The sequence below is a fragment of the Callionymus lyra genome, chromosome 18 (genome assembly GCF_982586985.1).
Source record: "Callionymus lyra chromosome 18, fCalLyr1.hap1.1, whole genome shotgun sequence".
Classification (NCBI taxonomy): domain Eukaryota; kingdom Metazoa; phylum Chordata; class Actinopteri; order Syngnathiformes; family Callionymidae; genus Callionymus; species Callionymus lyra.
In genome coordinates, this window is record NC_141835.1 from 13,255,496 (window position 1) to 13,275,834 (window position 20,339).

Genomic DNA, 20,339 nt, shown 5'->3' on the forward strand with positions numbered 1-20,339 from the left:
GAGAAGAACTATATCAGGTCGAGGGTAAGGGGGCAGAAGACCCCCTTCCCTCCACCATAAAAATCAAAATGTGTCTAGTATTAATGACATTAAAATAGTGTGTTACATACCAGATAAGAGGGATAAGCAGAAATGTTTGCCACTCCTGTTGATTGTAAGGGGGTGGAAAGGGGGGGCAGCAGACCCCCATGAAAATTCCAATTTTGATGAAGCCAAATATCTAGGAAATGATCATGTAGAATACTGTCCTCTCAGGGCAGGTTTGAGGGTGGAGGGAAACTCACTTACATCAAGGGAAAGGGGGCACTAGGGGGGCGGAAGACCCCCATGAAAAAATACAAATATGTCCCATTAATTTAAGGAAAATTAACAGAATTTCTGCTTTTGTTTATTCTCAGGAGGGCGAAAACGGGCCTGAGACCCCCATTAAAATTAAATACGTCCAATTTTGAAGTCAAATATCGGGTTAAAGTTCAACTAGTGTGTTGATTTAAGTGTGTATTAGACTCTATTGTATCATCGGTGTGTGTTTGTACAAAACTGTATTTTCATTGAAATATTGACATTAGAAAAGATCTTAAGCTTCACCCACTGAAAACCCTTTCTGGAGATTAAATCTTGTTGACAATAACCACACCCACACGGCTGTGATTGGTCAAACATGGAGGTTTGTCACCACGCGTCATCCATCCCGGAAGTCTCCACCTCCAAGGGACTCGTTGTATAAACAAAGCAGGGCATGGTTACAGCTGGCTGGAGGAGGAGTGAAGCTCATTATTATGTCATAGTGGACTCTCGTAACCTCTCGTTCGCCCAGATTTCAGAGCAACTTTATAAAGTAATGAGTTGAAAACTTGGTCCTGATGTAAGTAAGTAAGTAAGTTATTTTTATTTATATAGCGCTTTTCCAGACCAAGGTCACAAAGCGCTTTAACAATCAAAACAATATTCAATAAAGTATATATTTTAAAGATCAAGATAAAATTGATAACACAACAGGAGTTCCAGAAAATCAAGGAAAAGCCTGAACAAATAAAAACGTTTTAAGATGTTTCTTGAAGGAGTCAGTAGATCCATCAAGCGCAAAGAGAGAGGAAGATCGTTCCAAAGCTTAACTTACTGCATCTGGGAGAAGAAGTTAACATTTGTAACATGTGAGTGAGTCAGGAGAGTTTCACATTAGTTGACATTTAAATGATATAAATAAGAAATATTTCAAGAATTTTAACTCGTTTTTTTAATAGTCAGGATTAGACAGGGGTGGAGGGAGGATTTTGATTAAATTGTAACCGTATTTTAAGGAAATAAATCTAAAGAATCAAATTCCAAGAATGATCTCCAGACGTTCCACTGCTTTTTCTCCTCGTTTATTTCGTTTATTTATGAAGTTTATCTTGAACTATGATTTTGTTCACGCCGTCGGTCTTTAGGACCCGGCGGCGCGCGGCGGCAGCAGCGCAGGCCCCTGCAGTGAGCGGCGCATCTGGAGGAGAGTTGACCGGCTGAGGGGAGGCGGAGGACGGGGAGAGAGAAGAGGAAGGAGGCTCCGGGAGCACCAGACCAAAAAAAAAAAAGAGGAGAGGGTCAGGCCTGGGGACTCGGGACAACCGGGTAACGAACACTACACTTTCTCCGAGCGTTGTAGTCCGAGGAGCCGCGAGCGGAAGGTTCTGAGGCGGAACTCGCTTCGGTGGCGATTCTGGTTTTGCCTCTTTTTTTTTTTCTTTTTTTTTCTGGGGGGGTGCAGATGTTTCGAATGTGAACTTGACCCGAATTCACAGCCCTTGAGCAAAAAATCGGGCGTCTTTACAACCCGGTTCCTGCTCGTGTAATATCGTTGAATTGTGCGAACAGGCCTGTAGAGAAAAAAAAAAAAGAGCCACAATCTGCGGGTGACTCTGCAGAGACTAGAACATTAAACACGTGGATGGTATGGATTCAAAACCTTCTCTGATCCCTCCTTTAAACATCACCTGCAGCCGAGCTTCACCTTGATCTCGTGTCATCCCATTAAAAACTTATCAAACTCCCGATCATTTCCACGATCGATCCACGTGATCTTGCTCCCGAAGTTCCACGAGGACATTTAAAAGTTAAAACCATGTGGTCTTGATGCAGGTTCCTATAGCAGCTTCACAGTGTCCTATGGAATTCTTCCTATACGCTGCTTACACTAGACAAAGAGCAATCTGAGCTGAGGTGCTTTTTTTTCTTCTTTTTTTATGACACAAAACTCAAGATTCTAGCAACACGTGTGTCAAAGATTCACTTCTATGTCGGGATGTCAATCAAACTGTCAGATAAAGAAGCTACATCTGAGTTTCTCCCTCTTGTCTCTGCAGGAAGAAGAAGGATCATCCCTTATTATTATTATTATTATTATTATTATTTTTTAAATTTCACCATCACCATCATCATCATCATCCTGGGATCTTAATCCAAACATGCCGTCCAACACTGCTGTCACCAACACTGCTGCGTTCAAGGGCCCGGAGTTCACCGACTCACCTGGACACAGGACGGTGAGTGGACGCTTCCAAACTTCATGTCGTGTTAGTAGTTTTGCCTATTTAAGCGTTCACGAAATCAGAGTGAGAAGGTCCAAGAATTCCATTTTGAAACCAACTAGTTCAATGCTTTAACACCAAAAAAAAGTCACCTGTGGAACATCTCGTTCCTTAACTGATCCATTGACATGATTGGACGGAGGTATGTCAATCAAACTTTGTCCCGCCTCTTACGCAGACTAATATACTGATGAATGTAACTTAAATACATATATATATTTTATTAAATCAATCACTGACAGTCTCAAGAAAGAAGTCTTTTCAAATTAAAAGTTTTCCCAAGATCACCTACCCTTCCTTTAAGATCCAGCAATCCCCGTCTGGTCATGGGTTCCTTCGCTACTTCCAGTAGCTTGACGAGTAAAAGCCAATAGAAACTCATGTTTCCTCCTGTTGAGAAAGATTAGAATCTGCGGTGCTGATCCTCAACCTTGACACAGATTCTTTGAAGGGAAATTTCAGAGTAAAAATGTGTAGTTTATTGATTGATTTAAAGGCTTAACTTTTGTTTTTATTTTTAGAAATATTTGACAATTTTTTTTTGGCGGATATTGGTTAAAATTGTTTGTTTTGTTGTTGTCACACCAAAATCCCTAAGGACAGGAAGCAGCCAAGTAGAGCATGGGCAAGCGTTGATGACGAGGCAAATGTGATCGAATGTCAAGATAAAATAAAACATGGTTTATATCCATATTTTTTATTAGTTTAAAAGTGTTTATTTCTAAAAGCCGTTGTTTCGAGTCAAAACTCACAGATTTTTGAGCGATTAACACATTTTATTTAAACATTATTACATAATTTTTTTTCAATCCATCACATTAAAAAGTAGGTTCTCTACGATGAAGCCTCAGTACAAGTTCATCCATCACTCACGACCGACATTTATTGATTTGTAATCCGATAGATCTTATTTATTGAGGAACAAATCAGCCTTTAAGAGGGAGGGTTAAGGGGGGTGGGGGGGTCACGTCACATGACTGTCCGTCGCACCATCACCCCGCTGACGTCCGTGATGGTGCTCGGATGACGTGGGCGTTGGCTGCTGCAGGTTGAGCTGGGAAGGACTGGGAGTGATTTCTGTCCTCCATCCACTGCCTTCCCCATTTATTCTGCCCTGGTTGCCTGGCAACAGATGTTGCCTTAAATAACTGGCTACTGTGATGGAAAAATAAAAAAAACGGGGGGCTGGGGATATCGACGGCGTTTTTTGTCGGGGGTTCACCTCGGGCGATGACAAATGGTACGAGGCGTCATGTTTGCGTCATCTATGAGCAACAGATATACTTTTATATCATGGAAACTGTGAACCAAAAATCATATATTTACTCCGTTTATCTTGTTTTCTTTCTTAAATAAGTACCTTTTTGTTTATTTTTCCAGTGAAATGCATCAAAATATGTCATTTTATTTATATTATTCGCCATTTTTTGTTTATTTTTCCAGTGAAATGTATCAAAATATATCATTTTATTTACATTATTAGCCATTTTTTGACTTAAAGATGTAAAATAAACAAGTCACACTCAACAACAATAAAGTTAATATTGTCACGAGCAAAAAAAGTGAGTGAAGACTTAAAAAATGTTTAATCCATACCTCAGAACGCAAACCAAAATCAAATCAAATGTTAATTTACACAATTATTTCAGCACCTTCAGAACTCTCCGGGTTATTAACCGTGACAATTCCCTAACCTTCTTAGCGCTGGTGCTGAAAATTCATCTTCGCTCCTGTGCCTTGAAATCACATTTTTTTCCTGAATGCAGCGTTTTAAGAGTTAATCCAGCTTATGGTACGTGTTTTCATTAGGATTTGAACTCATCATTATCTGTAGCTTGTGGTGGAAGCTTTGGTCAACGTGTTGTTGTGGTTGGGTTAATCGAGGACAGGAAGAGAATAGGAGTTTCCATAAGCATTGTGGGATATTAAAGGGGGAAAAAAACGAGCAAAAATAAATCAACTTTTTTATGTTTAAACGTTCATTTCCGAGGCGAAAATTGATTTAAGTGGGCTTTCAAAAAAAACTGCGGTTTTCCTCGGAGAGGTCGTCAAAATTGAGTTCTGGACGTTGTTAATTTACGGGCGACTTGATTTACGAGCGGGAGCGCAGCTGCACCGCAAGGATGGCGTTTAATAAAAAGCTTTGAATTGAGTGTTTTTTGTTTTTTTTTAAAAGCCTCTGATCCCTCAGTGGGGAGAAGAGGAAACGCTGAGGACACTCTGCGAAAAGGATATTTACGACAACTGAAATGACATTTTCTTTTAAAAAAATGCGAGTGAATCACGTAGTAAATGGAGCGTCTGGGATCCACTGGTCCCTGAAGGGATCTTATTTACTTCTGCAGGAATTTAATAATCCGCTCACCTCACACGCCCTCCACGGAGGCCAATAATAGACTCGCTTTCATTTAGTTTTCGGTCGATATCCAAGGATCTTCTTCAGTTGCCGCCGGGTTTTATTCAGCGAGACAGAGCGAGGAGGACGCCGGGGCCCCCAGTCTTTGTTGCCATGTCAACAAGGGGCGATTGTCTGCGGAAGGTCAACTCTCCGTCCACTTCACCGGGGTCAAAAGGACTCGTCATCCGTCTCGAACAAAGACTTTTTTAAAAAAAAGAAGAAGAGGCGCTGGTGTCTCGTGGGTCGGTTCCGTCTATGTCATGTACCCGTCGCCGAGGCGTCCGTCGAGCCTGAATGCTAATGAGGATGTGTTTGTGTGTCGCAGGCCGAGAGCCAGATACAGGACATGGACCTGAGGACCGAGGGCAAGCTGATCAAACTGGGACGGAAGAGAAAGCAGTTTCCGGTAAGTATCCACACGAGCTTGCCCAATGTTTTCTCTGAAGTATATTCGTCATTTATCAGGGTTTATTTTGGGTGTGACATTGAGAATAAGAGGGATTTATATATTATTAAATAACAATAATATCAACTTCATCCACCTGATTGGTTGACTCCCGACTGCCGTTTCCTCTCCTTCTTCTTCACCATCCATGTGTTTGTTTCTTCTCGTGTAGTCTATTGTAACAGTTTATTTTGGTGTCTAAACCAGAAGGATCTGTCTCGCCTGCAGTTCATACAAAACTCTGAGCTGCTCTCGTAGAAGAACTCACATTTCCCCGTTCCTTAAAACTCTTCACAGGCTGCAAGTAGCTGCTTTGTGACCCTGGTCTAGAAAGGCGCTTTACAAATAAGCTTTACTTACTTACTTACTTACCTTCCTCCGCTCTGAAATTGGCTTCCATAACTATTAAACTTGTTCTTCCGCCTGACCTGCGTTCTCTTCTTTGCCTCCCTTTATCCTCGTATGACCTTTGAGAGACGTGCAACTTTAATTAATTCACACTAATAAAGTCAAATAAAGTTGCTTTTTTTCTATAATGTTGAGAATAAATAATGTATATTGCAATAAAATGTAACATGTAAGATCAAATAAGATACTTTATTCAAAGAAAAGCGAATAAAGATTGAACAACATAAAAAAAAGAAGTAGTTTTGACATTTTGAAACCTATAATGCATAATTTAGCAAGAATATATTCATTTTAAACTCCAATTTATTTGCTTTTCACAATCTTATAGTCAAGCCAGGACCTTTTTATTTTTTTTAACTTTTAGAGTTATAAATAAATAAAGACATTAAATTAATAAACACTTTACAACTTTTAACTGTATTTTGGAAAATAATGAAAAATCATTACAAATAGATTTTTAAAACGAATTGTTCCTTTTCTGGCTCTTTAGGGCTCTTTAGACGTGTGAACTGTCATGTCTCTAAATTATCTCCCTGGGGGTTGAGTTTGACCTTTGACCCGTGGCAGAGGCCAAATGTAGTTCACTGGGTCGCTGAACTGTTGCGTAATTCTTCCACAGTTCACATGTGTGTGTGCTTGTGTGTGTGTGTGTGTGTGTAAGAACACACAGCTTCATGTTCACTGTTTGCTCGTGAGTTAGAAATGCACACACACGTTCTCATCTGAACTGTGGGTTTATTATTTTCTTTCAAATCTTCGACTGAATGCGAGCTTTTGTCTGAGATGAAAAGTTTGGTCACATGATTTCATCAGAGAAACGATCTAGAGTTCTGTTAACACAATCAGAACTTCACTTCCACTGTCAATTCTTATAAATTAAACCTTCACGTTGACCTTCATCATCAATAAGTTGCCATTATTTTGAAATAAAAGATGTAAAAGCACTTTCTAAAGGAGAGGAAAGGGATAATAAATGTCGAAAAAGCGAGCAGACAGCTCGTCGTATAATTAATAGTGGTTCATGTAAATAGATTTCGAGCAGCTATTTTTAAGCGCGGATCTCTGGAGAGGCTGCTTTGAATTCAAAAGTGTCCACCTTCATTGTCTGGAGATGAAAAATGCTCTCAGAACCTCCAGCGATCTCAGAAGACGTGCTCCACTTTCCCGTGACCCAGTAGTGCGACTGTCATGGAAACACTGTTTCAAGTTATTGCCTGGAAGCGCTTTTTTTTTTTTTTTTATTGGAAGAAAAACATTGCTTGTGATTTGATGTGATTGTAGCTGCTGTTGATGGAGGGTTTGGATGGTTTGTTTAACTGGTGTTTTGTTTGTCATGTGTATATCAAAGTTCTGCCGCCGACATTCTTGAGATGTTTCAGTGTCGTGCTAACACTCCACTGCAGGAAGTTGCACCTGATTTACTCTCTGTGGAGCAGCTTTTGTGGTTCTGTGTCTGCGCGACGTGTTTATGTTTCGGAGAAGCTTTTATCTGTTGAAAAAAACCCATTTAAGTTGAAAATATGTAGCTGCACTAAGCATTTTTACCATGAGAAAACTCAAGTGTTTTTAACAACAAAGTTTAAGCTAATACGGGACTCCACTGTGTCTTTACTAGTGGTGTGTATTGTCAAGAATGTGTTGATATGATCCAGGGTCAACGATACCATATATTGTGATACTGTAGGAACAAAGATATATTTGTAGTATTGTCGAGTACTTGACTGTAGAATTTACAGACCACGTGACTCTTGACGAAGTCGTAACTGCTTTCATTTGTTTTCAAACCAAAATATGTCCAAACATCAGCTTTAAAAGCAGCTGAACTCACTGTATCCTCTCGTCCCCAGTCATCACAGGGATCTCACAGGATTTCTTTGTAACCTAAACATTAGCTTTAAAAGCTGCTGGAGTCCACTGTATCCTCTCGTCCTCAGTTGTAACTGCTTTCATTTGTTTTCATCATAAATATGTCCAAACATCAGCTTTAATAGCTGCTGTAGTCCTCTGTATCCCCTCGTCCTCAGTTGTAACTGCTTTCATTTGTTTTGAAAGCAAAAAAAAAGTCAAAATATAAGCTTTAAAAGCTGCTGGAGTTACTGTATCCTCTCATCCTCAGTTATCACAGGGATCTCACAGGATTTCTTTGTAACCTAAACATTAGCTTTAAAAGCTGCCGGAGTCCACTGTATCCTCTCGTCCTCAGTTGTAACTGCTTTCATTTGTTTTCAAATCAAAATATGTCCAAACATCAGCTTTAAAAGCTGCTGAACTCACTGTATCCTCTCGTCCTTAGTCATCACAGGGATCTCACAGGATTTCTTTGTAACCTAAACATTAGCTTTAAAAGCTGCTGGAGTCCACTGTATCCTCTCGTCCTCAGTTGTAACTGCTTTCATTTGTTTTCAAATCAAAATATGTCCAAACATCAGCTTTAACAGCTGCTGTAGTCACTGAATCCTCTCGTCCTCAGTTGTAACTGCTTTCATTTGATTTCAAACCAAAATATGTCCAAACATCAGCTTTAAAAGCTGCCGGAGTCACTGTATCCTCTCGTCCTCAGTTATCACGAGATCTTGTGGGATTTCATTCTTCATTCCAATTTTAATTTATTTTAATTTGTTGTTGAGAAAACAGCAGTTGCCGTTGACCACACAATTCAAGAAATGAAAAAAAAAACTAATTCAAAAAACAAAAATCTATAAATAAAAAGGAGATAAAGTGTAATTAAAAATAAAATAAGAAGAATGAAAAAAAACAAAAAACATATTAATTCATTCAAGAAAATAAAAAAATATTCCTTCATTCTATGTTGACACAAAAAAACACATGTTGTGTTTACAAGACTTTTGGTTGTGGTGTATATGCTATATATCACTGATATATTCTAACCTCTTTCTGTTTTAATGTACTAACAAATATTTACTGAACCACATATACCGAGAGAGCAAACACTTTTATTTATGGTGCATCAAAAACTTTCCAAATATTGTATTGTTAAGATAAAATTCTAAAAAACAAGCTTGTTAACTTAGTCCATGTTTATTATTGGATCATGGCTTTAATGTTATGCTGATGATGGAACATTTTTCTACAAAATAAACAAAAACAAAGAAGTGACGACGGACTAGAAACCGGTCTCAGCCGGAGCGCCGACAGAAACGAGTCCATACAGTTCCAACTATATTTGTGTGTAGAGTGATGTCATCCAGAACCTTTAAGTTTCCGACCCCCCTTCCTTCCTCTCTGCTGCAGGTGGAAGGCCGCGACTCGTACAAAGAACGCTTCAACCCTTTCACCGGCGAGAGAAGAGTCTCCTCGCCACAGGTCCACAATGGGGATCTGGCCGGGCCCAGAGACAGAACCTCCATCCTCTGCTTCCAGGACAAGAGGAAGGCGGAAAACGGGATCCATCCTTCTTTCCGCAGAGCCGACGACGACGGCGCCAACAGTCTGAGCTCATCGGAGGACGGTTCTCCGCCTCGCTGGGAGGACCCGGAGAGGTCCAATGACGAGTGTATGACGGCGCCGTACAAGAAGCGAGGGAGGAGGAAACTGGAGCGGCCGACGAAATGTGAGTTAGAACGGCTGCCATTTCTTTTTTTTTTTCTCTCTGCTGAAGGGAAGTGTGAGTGACGCGTACAAGACGAGTGAAAGTCAGCGTGAAGGAAGAGGGAAGTGATACTGAGACGGATTAGTAACTCTACTGCAGAGTGAAGAAGGTTGTTGGGTTAAATCCTAAAAAAATATTAGTTATTTGAAGTTTTTTTCTTCTACTTGATTCGCAAATCTGTTTTTTTTTTCTAGGGTTGTGTATTCGGGCGATATGTACCACGATACAGTGGCAATGGTACGATATTTGACAATATATAGTGATACTGTAGTAACAAGTTTATATGTGTAGTATTGTCGAGTACTTGACTCTGGTTTTGCAGAATTTACAGACCACGTGATTCTTGAAGAAGTCGTTACTGCTTTCCCTTTTTTTGAAACCAAAATATGACCAAAACATCAGCTTTAAAAACTGCTGGAGTTAATGTATCCTCTTTTCCTTAGTCATGGTCAGAATCTCGCGGGATTTTAGTGTTCCTTCAGACGCGGAGGACTTAGTGACTCCTGACACCAAGCGATCGGAAGTTTAATTGTAACAGAAATAAATTAACTACTGTATCCTCTCGTCCTCAGTCGTGGTCAGAATCTCGCGGGAGATTTTATCATTCCTTTAGACGCGGAGGACCTAATGACTGCTGCCACCAAGCGACCGAAAGTTTAATTTTAACAGAAAAAAAAGAACAACTGTATCCTCTCGTCCTCAGTCATGGTTAGAATCTCTGGGGATTTTACCGTTCCTTTAGAGGCAGAGGACGTAATGACTCCTGTCACCAAGCGACCGGAAATTTAATTGTAACGGAAATAAATGAACAACTGTATCCTCTTGTCCTCAGTCATGGTCAGAATCTTGCAGGATTTTATCGTTCCTTTCTCATTTACCACTATTGAAATATAATCCATAAAATAATTGTGATAAAAACAAATATGATTCAAGTCCAAAGAGACAAAAATGTCTCCATTGCTGTTGAATAAGGTGCCGTAAAAAATATATATCGCAATATTAAAGAGTATCGATATTTTCTTACACCCCCTAGTGGTTAGTATGGACGGGTGTGAAACTCAACCGACACTAGGGGCCAAAACAAAACGTGTCTTCATCAGTCTCAAATTCCTTTCCGATGACACTAATAATCCATGTTCCTGATCTTTATCTTCCTTGATTTTGAACCAACCATCCAGCGGGCAATAAACTCACTTGGCCTCCGTCTCGCCCTCGTTTCGGGGACCCCTGGTCCCTCTTTGTCGGGCACTGGCGGCCCCGTGTTTGGAGCGGGTCCCTGTCATGTGGATGGCGTTCTGCCCGGACCGCTCTCGGCGTCCTACATCCACGTCCTTGCCAACGTTGCTTCATTCTCAACAATAACTGTAGATAACCTTGTTTTCTTTTCTGTTCGTAAAAAAAAAAGAAAAGCGCTTCACGACCTTAATCTGTGTTTGAGTCCAAAGTTCGTGCTTTACACACACGGTTTGTTGAGCCACGACGAGGAAACGTAGTAAAAAAAACCTGTGTTTTTACATGTTAAATTTAGCAATGTAGCATCTGTCATTTCACAAAGATAAATGAGATTTATTCTTAATTTTCTCTCTACAAAAACGATAATTATAAGATCATTTTACAAACCAGTTTTCTTAATAGGTTGTATTTTATACAGAGGATACAGTTACAGGATACAGAGATTCTGACCATGACTGAGGACGAGAGGATACAGTTGTTCATTTATTTCTTTTTCAATTAAACTTCTGATCCCTTGGGGGCAGGAGTCATTAGGTCCTCCGCCCCTAAAGGAACGATAAAATCCCGCGAGATTCTTACCATGACTGAGGATGAGAGGATACAGTTGTTCATTTATTTCTGTTACAACTAAACTTCCGATAAGTGGCAGGAGTCATTACATCCTCCGCCTCTAAGGGAATGGTGAAATCCTGCGAGATTCTTACCATGACTGAGAACGAGAGGATACAGTTGTTCATTTATTTTATTTTATGTATATGTCAGTAGCACATCTATATATTGTATATTGATTGCAACTGTAATCAATACATTTATTTTCAGAAATCCTTAGCTATGTACTACAAAAAAATTTTTATGTACTTGGATATATACACAGTTTAGATTGTAATGTTTTAAAACTAAAAGGTGACGCATTCAACCTTAGAATGGCTACAGCTAACATGGCTAACAACAAGCTAAACTAGCATCTTAAAAACCTCCTTGGTTTGATTAAAAAAAATTGCATTTCAGCAGCAAATAATCGTATCAAAATGTGTGGGAACTATCCTGGTTGTGACCATGGCTCCTGCAAGTGTTTGAGTAATGTCGGTGATTTCACTTAAAGAAACAGTGTCTTTGTCGAAATAGCAAGAACATTATTCGTGGTGTGCATAAATCACGAGTTTTACAAATGAAGTTGCTTTTATTTTTGAAAAAAATACAGTACAGTATCAAGGCCATTTATTTTGTTTTTAATGATTCAAAATTGGGTTAAAAAAGAGATTTAAAAACAAATATGTCCGGGGATAATTCTATGTACGTATTAAATGTGTATATTCTAAATATATAACTTGTATAATTCGCAACACTTAAATTAAAATTTTCTATCTATTTTAAATACATATTGACACAATTGTATGTGTGCATGAGGTCTTTAAATACTGTTAAACCTCAATTTAAAATAATTATTTATACAAATAAGCTTTAAAAGATGTTGGAGACAACTGTATCCTCTCGTCCTCAGTCATCGCAGGAAACTCGCAGGATTTGGTTGTTCATTTAGCTGCGGAGGACGTAATGACTGCTGCCATCTTGGAAGTTTAATTGCCACACAAATACAAAAGTTATTCTACATTATATCATGACTGAGGACGAGAGGATGGAAGGTCATCTATATATATTTATACCTCCGGCGAGTCCATCAGCGATGCTAGCAGGGAGGTCTTAATCTCCACGGCCGAACAAGTCACGACGGAATGTGCTTCCGCTGTGGTGGATCAATAACCCTCTAAACTAGGATTCTATCATCCATCCAAAGGACACGGGAAGGTTTTCAATCTGGTCCCGGGCGGAAGTGCAGTGTAGCAGGACGAGAACTGGACCACGGTCAAGCTGGCACACCGTCCTCCTCCCTCTCTGTGGGCATCATTAGACGACTCCCGTCACAAACCCGCTGACCTCGGCCATCTGCGCCGCGTCACCCATTTGTTACATGGTCACTTATTGCCAAAGAGGACTCGCACAGGAAGAAGCGGGTCAGAGGGAGGGAGTGTGTTCAGATGGAGCCAGCATGAAGGGCCGTCTGAGAGGGCACGCCATTGTGTGGACGGGTCTTCAAGGCACTTCACCGACACTCACGGTGTTTGTTGTGCTGCAGACCTGCCATTAAAACTTGAGCCTCTCGGCTGCTGAAGTGCTATGATAGTGTCAAAGCCTGGACCCTGACAGCTACACCTAGTTTCCTATCGTTGACGTAAACACTATAATGCGTATCTTTTCTTTAAACGTTCTTGCTGACGGGTGTGTATTGGCGAGAATACGGCGATATGATACTGAAACTCAAAGAACAGACACTTGATTTTGTTTAAAGTCACACTTATTTACGTGCAAGGAAGAAAAACAGTTTACATGTAAACTCTGTGTTATTCTTCTTTCTCACTTGTATACAAGTAAAACGTATGACTTTAAACAAGATCTGATTTCTATTCTTTGTTTAAATAAATTGTAAGTCAGACTCGTAACCTGACCTGATTCTTATCACGATACAGGGTCAATGATAAAATATAGCGTGATACTGTAGCAACAAGGATATATGTGTAGTATTGTCGAGTACTTGACTCTGGTGTTGCAGAATTTACAGACAACATGACTCTTGACGAAGTCGTAACTGCTTTCATTAGTTTTCCAAACCAAAATATGTCCAAACATCAGCATTAAAAGCTGCTGTAGTCACTGTATCCTCTCGTCCTCAGTTGTAACTGCTTTCATTTGTTTTCAAACCAAAATATTCCCAAACATTAGCTTTAAAAGCTGCTGGACTCACTGTATTCACTCGTCCTCAGTTGTAACTGCTTTCATTTGTTTTCAAACCAAAATATGTCCAAACATCAGCTTTAAAAGCAGCTGTAGTCCACTGTATCCCCTCGTCCTCAGTTGTAACTGCTTGTTTTCAAAACCAAAATATGCACAAACATCAGCTTTAAAAGCTGCTGTAGTCCACTGTATCCCCTCGTCCTCAGTTGTAACTGCTTTCATTTGTTTTCAAACCAAAATATGAACAAACATCAGCTTTAAAAGCTGCTGGACTCACTGTATCCACTCGTCCTCAGTTGTAACTGCTTTCATTTGTTTTCAAACCAAAATATGTCCAAACATTAGCTTTAAAAGCAGCTGTAGTCCACTGTATCCTCTCGTCCTCAGTTGTAACTGCTTTCCTTTGTTTTTACCAAAATATGCCCTAACATTAGCTTTAAAAGCTGCTGGAGTCACTGTATCCCCTCATCCCCAGTCAACTTGGCAAACCTTACCGTCGTCTTATCAAAATTGCTAACCACTTAGCCTCCATTAAATAGTAGCACATTTTACTACCTTTTTTATCAGCTGTAGTTGTGATTTTACGAGGCACTATGCTGGCTGTGGTCATTTATGAGTTAGATAAACGTGTTTTTTTTCTCAACATCTGGATCTGTAAAAGGTATGAATTTATAACCCTCGTAAAAAGTTACAACTTCCAGTTTCAAAGCAAAACATAATAAATATCATTCTGAATGTCCTGAGTTAAGAGCATCTGTTACACGTCTCCAGACCTTTTATTGTGATTTATTTTAATTAAGAAATTAACAATATTTAATACAAATATTCACTGAAGCCATCTGTGCACAATTACACATTCTTTGACCTACACAAATTGCTTTCCGGTAAATTGATAAATCAGGATAATTGTGGTAAATAAATACGTTTTGTTAGTTTTGGAAAACAAATGAGCTTTTTTTAAAGGGATACACAAACCATTAGTATTAACTAATGTCCACACAAACCACTTTTTCCGACTTTCATAATAAGTAAGAAACATTTCGCCTGCAAAATATATTTCCCCCAACTCGACTGCAGCTAGCTAGCATTGTTAGCAACTAGCTAAGCTGGACATTTTAACTTTTATCGTGAAGTGTTCTCCACTACAAATGAACTTCATATTGGAAAAAATTGACTTATTTTCAGAAAACAAGTGATAGTTTACTATCAAGCGCTCTTCAAATATTACCCCTCAATAAACGAGCGACGACGGCATTGCTACGACGTCTCAGAACGATTAAAAACAACATTTTTATTTAAAGAACACTAACATTTCGTTGCTAGCTTGAAGCGAAATAAACTGTGCCTGATTGTTTATAGATTGAAATTTCAATTACACTTGAGGGGGCGTAGCCACTAACAACGTACCGAGGCGTTAAAGTGTCAAAAGAAAACTTGTTTACTTACTTACTTACAGGTATTGTCTTGATAAAATAATGATATATTCTTTTAAATTAATATGTTAGGTCCAAGTAGGACTGCAAAATTACAGAAAAGTAATTAAAATTGTCGATTAAAATACATTTAAAACTTGTTTTTTTGGGGTAAACATCAGCACCATAGCTATGTTATGAATCTATGAATGAGTATAAGTAAACTGGAGTATCATAGAAGTAGTCAGTTAGCGTACTTGTAGATTTGGTGTTCCTGTCGAGGTCGTGGCGAAGATGGAGAGCAGCTCCAGATTGAGCCGGTATGTTCTTCCTCAGCGTCACAGGCGCTAACGTTCACCAGCTGCATCGCTTACGAAGGGCGATGTAAGGTAAAGCGTGTGCGGCGTGCCAACATAAACCTGGCTCGCCTCCACACGCGTCAACGCTGCCACGGCGCGTCGTCTGGCTCGCATCATGTCGTCGGGCGAAAACGACCCGCTGCGATCAAACGTCTTCGTTTTTCGTTCTTCAAGGATTGAATCGATCGAGTCTTTTGAGGAAGTGTGTGTCACACAGATGTTGTGTTGTCGTCCTCTCTTCAGATGTGGAGCACAAGGAGGAGGACAGGCGTGACGCCGCCAAGACCGAGGTAAGGTTGTTGTCGTGCCCGAGTGTATATCGTGGATCGCTCGCCATATCTCGCTTCACCTTCATTTCAAACAGTCAATAAACTTCAACGCAGTGGGAGGCACCAAATAAAAACACCCACCTTACGTAGGGTGCCATTTAAACAGTGATCTCCCATGATGCCTTTCTGCCAACTGCTCTATTTAGTGACGGCTAGCTCGCTGCTACAGTAGTGTATTTAAATGATATGTTGCGATGTAAAAAGTGACTGGCAGCTTCGATTGGTTGGCTGGGCGGCAAAGCAGTACGCAAACTTTTCACGTCACCTTTATTAAGATTTGTTTCTTTTACAGTGTATCATAAAGGTGAGTATACCTCTCACATTTCTGCAGATATTTAAAGTATATCTTTTCATAGTACAACACTGAAGAAATAACACTGTGACACAATGGAAAGTAGTCTGTGTGTTGCTTATATAACATTGTACATTTATTTTTACCCTCAAAAAAACTCAAAATGTAGCCATTAATAGCGAAACCCCTTAGTGGAAGTTCCCTGAAGTGTCCGTATTTTGTGGGGGTGTACTCACTTTTGTGGACATTAACGGCTGTATATCGAGTTATTTTGAGGAAACAGTAAAATTTACACTGTTATTTAAACTTTACACTGACTACTTTCCATTGTGTCAAAGTGTCGTTTTGCCAGTGAAAAGATATACTTTAAATATCTGCAGAAATTTCAGGGGTGGTATCACTTTTGTGGTACATCGTAGAGAGATGGTTGAGTTTAAAGTTTAAATAAATGGTGGTAAATTAAACAAGTGAAAAATGTAATGGTCACTACTTGTAAAAAACGTACCCCCCCAACCCCCTCAATAAAAGAGCGACCACTTTCAAACACTCATCTGTTTTTGTCTTTCATCGCATTGCTACGACGTCTCAGAACGATTAAAAACAAAACATTTTTATTTAAATACCACTAACATTTCGTTGCTACCTTGAAGCGAAATAAATGGTACCTGATTTTTATATGGATTGAAATTTCAAATACACTTGAGGGGGGGGCGTAGCCACAAACAACGTATTCGAAGGCGATGTGTCGAAAGTGTCAAAAGAAAGCTAGCAAGCTAACTCTTTCTCTTAACGCCCTGAACAGGGTGGTCGAGGGAGACAACGAGGGGGAGTTGGTTGGGAGATCAGCCTCCGTCAGAGGCCCATGCCCAGAATAACCTTCCAGGCTGGTGACCCTTATTACATTAGCAAGCGGACCAGGGAGGAGTGGCTGTCCAAGTGGAAGATGGAGGTGAGTACCAGCGGCTCTGCTTCGATGATAGACGACAGGGCGAGAGGCAGGCGATTACTACAGCTGTCAGGGTTCTTGTGTGGGGGCGCACTTGATCTCGACGGGCCAAGTGTATTTGATAGGTCATGTGATATCTCATGAAGGTACCATTTATTTCGGCAGCTGCTGGTGGCGCTCGCTACTGTTCCGGCGGCTTCACAAGAATAATAATCCAACACTTTATTTTAGCTTTGACCTTTTTATTTCTGTCGTTTATTTGAGAGATTTCGTGTCACATGAGCGTTCTTTGTAGATAAGAGCCCTTGATGTGGGTTCGTGGACCGGTCCAGTCGCCTGCTGATGCAGCTATCAATAGAATCAACTTTATAGAGGGAAACATCTTTTCCACTTATTAGGCGAGGAGTGTTGAAATGTCTTCGTCGTCCAATCAAAGTCTTCGTAACAAGAAGAATGACTTTGTCTATTCATCGAGGCTGAATGTGTGGCTGAACCTCTGTGTTGGTTCTCCTTCACCAAACAAGTTACTCTCATTGTTGACGTCCATCGTCTCATCTTCATCATTATCAACATCATCATCTTCATCTTCAACATCATCATTTTCTTCATCTTTATAACCTTCAACAAGATGTTCCATCCTACTACTTATTTGAATACCATTATTTCTACTACTGTCACTACTACTACTACTACTACTACTACTACTGCCACTACTACTACTACTACTACTACTGCTACTACTACTACTGCCACTACTACTACTACTACTACTACTACTACTACTGCCACTACTACTACTACTACTACTACTGCCACTACTACTACTACTACTACTACTACTACTACTACTGCCACTACTACTACTACTATTACTACTACTACTACTACTACTAGTACTACTACTACTACTACTACTACTACTACTACTACTAGTCTACTGCTACTACTACTACTACTGCCACTACTACTATTCTACTACTACTACTACTACTACGGCCACTACTACTACCACTACTACTACTACTACTACTACTGGCACTACTACTACTACTACCATTCCTACTACTACTACTGCCACCAATACTACTACTACTACTACTACTACTTCTACTTATTCTAATTATTATTCTACTGCTTATAATACTACCTATTATACTGCTTATAATACTACTTATTATACTGCTTATAATACTATTCATTCTACTGCTTATAATAGTACTTATTCTACTGCTTATAATACTACTTATTCTACTGCTTATAATACTATTCATTCTACTGCTTATAATAGTACTTATTCTACTGCTTATAATACTACTTATTCTACTGCGTATAATACTACTTATTCTACTGCTTATAATACTATTCATTCTACTGCTTATAATACTACTTATTCTACTGCTTATAATACTACTTATTCTACTGCTTCTAATACTGCTCATTCTACTGCTAATAATACTACTTATTCTGCTGCTTATAATACTACTTATTCTAATTATTATTCTAATGTTTCTAATACCACTTATTCTACTGATAATATTACTATACTACACAATACTACTTATACATAACTGCCCTCGTTTTTTTTTTTAAACAAAAATATATCCAAACATTAGCTTTGAAAACAGCTGGGGTCCACTGTACCCTCTCGTCCTCAGTCATCGCCAGGATCTCGTAGGTTTTCTATTTTCATTTAGCCGCGGACAACGTAATGAAAGCTGCCATCTAGAGGCCAGATGTATAAATGCAAATAAAAATGCATAGTAAAAATTAAAAATGCGATTTAAACCAGAAAACAAACCACTTGGTGTTTTAATACTTTTGTTGAAGCGATACAAAATCGATACTGTTGAATACTTATACAGTATCATAAAGAAGAAACCGTTGTGGTAAATATCATTGATATTTTTCTCTCAGCCCTCGCATCAAGATCTTGACTTTATCCTCCTCCTCCCTCGCTTTCTCAGGGGCCATAAACGTGTCTACAGGAAACAAGCGGTGCCAAATTAGCAGGACGCAGTGAAATATGAGGCGAGATAACGTCTCAACAAGGCTGAGATTTAGAGGGATTCGTGAAATGCAAATTGTAGCCGGGTCTGTTTTCCCTCTTCTCCTCTGACGGGTTGCGTAGCCGGCTTTGATCTAATTTGGCCGTGCAGTGATTTAGGGAGTCATTAAAGCGTTTCTCCACGGAGCTTAAAAAGCATCTCGGTTCAGTTTCTCGGCCGCCAGAAAAAAACCCAAACACAACTCTTTCTCGCACTTTCTCCCAGTGAACCCTCTTCTGTATCCGACCCCTATTCTTCCTGCCGGACCCCTCCCCCCCCCCGACCAGAACTGACTCTATGGATATGAGAGTGAAGATGAGATTCGCAGCGAAATTTTCAGCCTTGCTTGCAAGACAGCCTCTTGGCTCGCTGCCCACATTTTGCAAAGTCCTCTCCAGCCAACCAGAGTTCCTGTTGGGAATCACCTGACCCTGAATTCCCAGACAAAGAAATGTTCATGCTTTCCCTTTTTTTAAAGCGATCTCCTCTACCTCGAGAAAGGGGGCTGAAGAAAAAAAAGCCTCACACTGGATTATGAGGGTCGCGCACGGGCGTATATATGGGTACGTGCATTGTTTGTTTGTTCGGAGGGGGATCGCTAGCATGCCTGGTAATCCCGCTCCCAAAATCTGCTGACTTCAGGTATTTCCACGAGAGTTGTTGTCGGGCCATCTGCTCCGAGCCGCTTAAAGGGAAATGGTCTCTTTAAAAGTTGATCTTGAGGAGAAAAAAAAAGTTTGTTTTAAATCCTTGAATTGAACCTTTTAATGTATTTAATAGAAGTTTTCATGAAAAGTCATACTTGTGTATGTTTTGGTTTTTACACACTTTTAACAAGCTACTGATTTTAAATGAATCTTCAATTACATGTATACTACTACTTTCTACTTTAAAAGTTTAAAGTTGCTTATTTTGAAGTATGTGTATTTTAGAAAGTTTGCATTTTCATTTGCACATACTTATTTACTCATTTTAGTCACTTTTTTTTTTCGTTTGTTCATGACATTATTCAAAATCGGAAACTTGAAAGTGATTATATTTCTGTAGTATTATGAATTTTATCTTTGTTAATTTCCACTTTTTTTTAATATAGTTGTTTCAAAGGTGTGTACTCCAGGAAGTTAGCAACTTTGCTAGCTTGTGATTGTGTGTTTTTTGGTAGTTTATTTATCTACTTTATTTAATATAGTTGTCTCAAAGGTGTGTATTCCAGGAAGTTAGCAACTTTGCTAGCTTTTGATTGTATGTGTGTTGTTACTTTATTCATCTGATTTATTTAATATAGTTGTTTCAAAGATGTGTACTCCAGGAAGTTAGCAACTTTGCTAGTTTTTGATTGTGTGTTTTTTGGTACTTTATTTATCTACTTTATTTAATATAGTTGGTTAAAGGTGTGTATTCCAGGAAGTTAGCAACTTTGCTAGCTTGTGATTATATGTTTTTTGGTACTTTATTCATCTGATTTATTTAATATAGTTGTTTCAAAGATGTGTACTCCAGGAAGT

At 39.4% G+C, this 20,339-nt stretch overlaps 1 protein-coding gene across 3 annotated transcripts in view; it reads left to right on the top strand.

Moving 5' to 3' along the window:
• The first annotated feature begins 1,466 nt into the window (after positions 1 to 1,466).
• The window catches only part of LOC148060554 (DNA (cytosine-5)-methyltransferase 3A-like), a 43,411-nt gene continuing 24,538 nt past the window's right edge, over positions 1,467 to 20,339 (top strand). For 2 of the 3 annotated variants that reach the window (XM_087780259.1, XM_087780260.1), the window contains exons 1-6: positions 1,467 to 1,611; positions 2,343 to 2,522; positions 5,291 to 5,371; positions 9,071 to 9,389; positions 15,466 to 15,512; positions 16,646 to 16,792. In XM_087780259.1, the coding sequence (XP_087636385.1) occupies positions 2,445 to 2,522; positions 5,291 to 5,371; positions 9,071 to 9,389; positions 15,466 to 15,512; positions 16,646 to 16,792 (672 nt within the window). In that variant the 5' untranslated portion in view covers positions 1,467 to 1,611; positions 2,343 to 2,444. The remainder of the gene's footprint in view (positions 1,612 to 2,342; positions 2,523 to 5,290; positions 5,372 to 9,070; positions 9,390 to 15,465; positions 15,513 to 16,645; positions 16,793 to 20,339) is intronic. The other variant, XM_087780261.1, reaches the window with a different exon arrangement.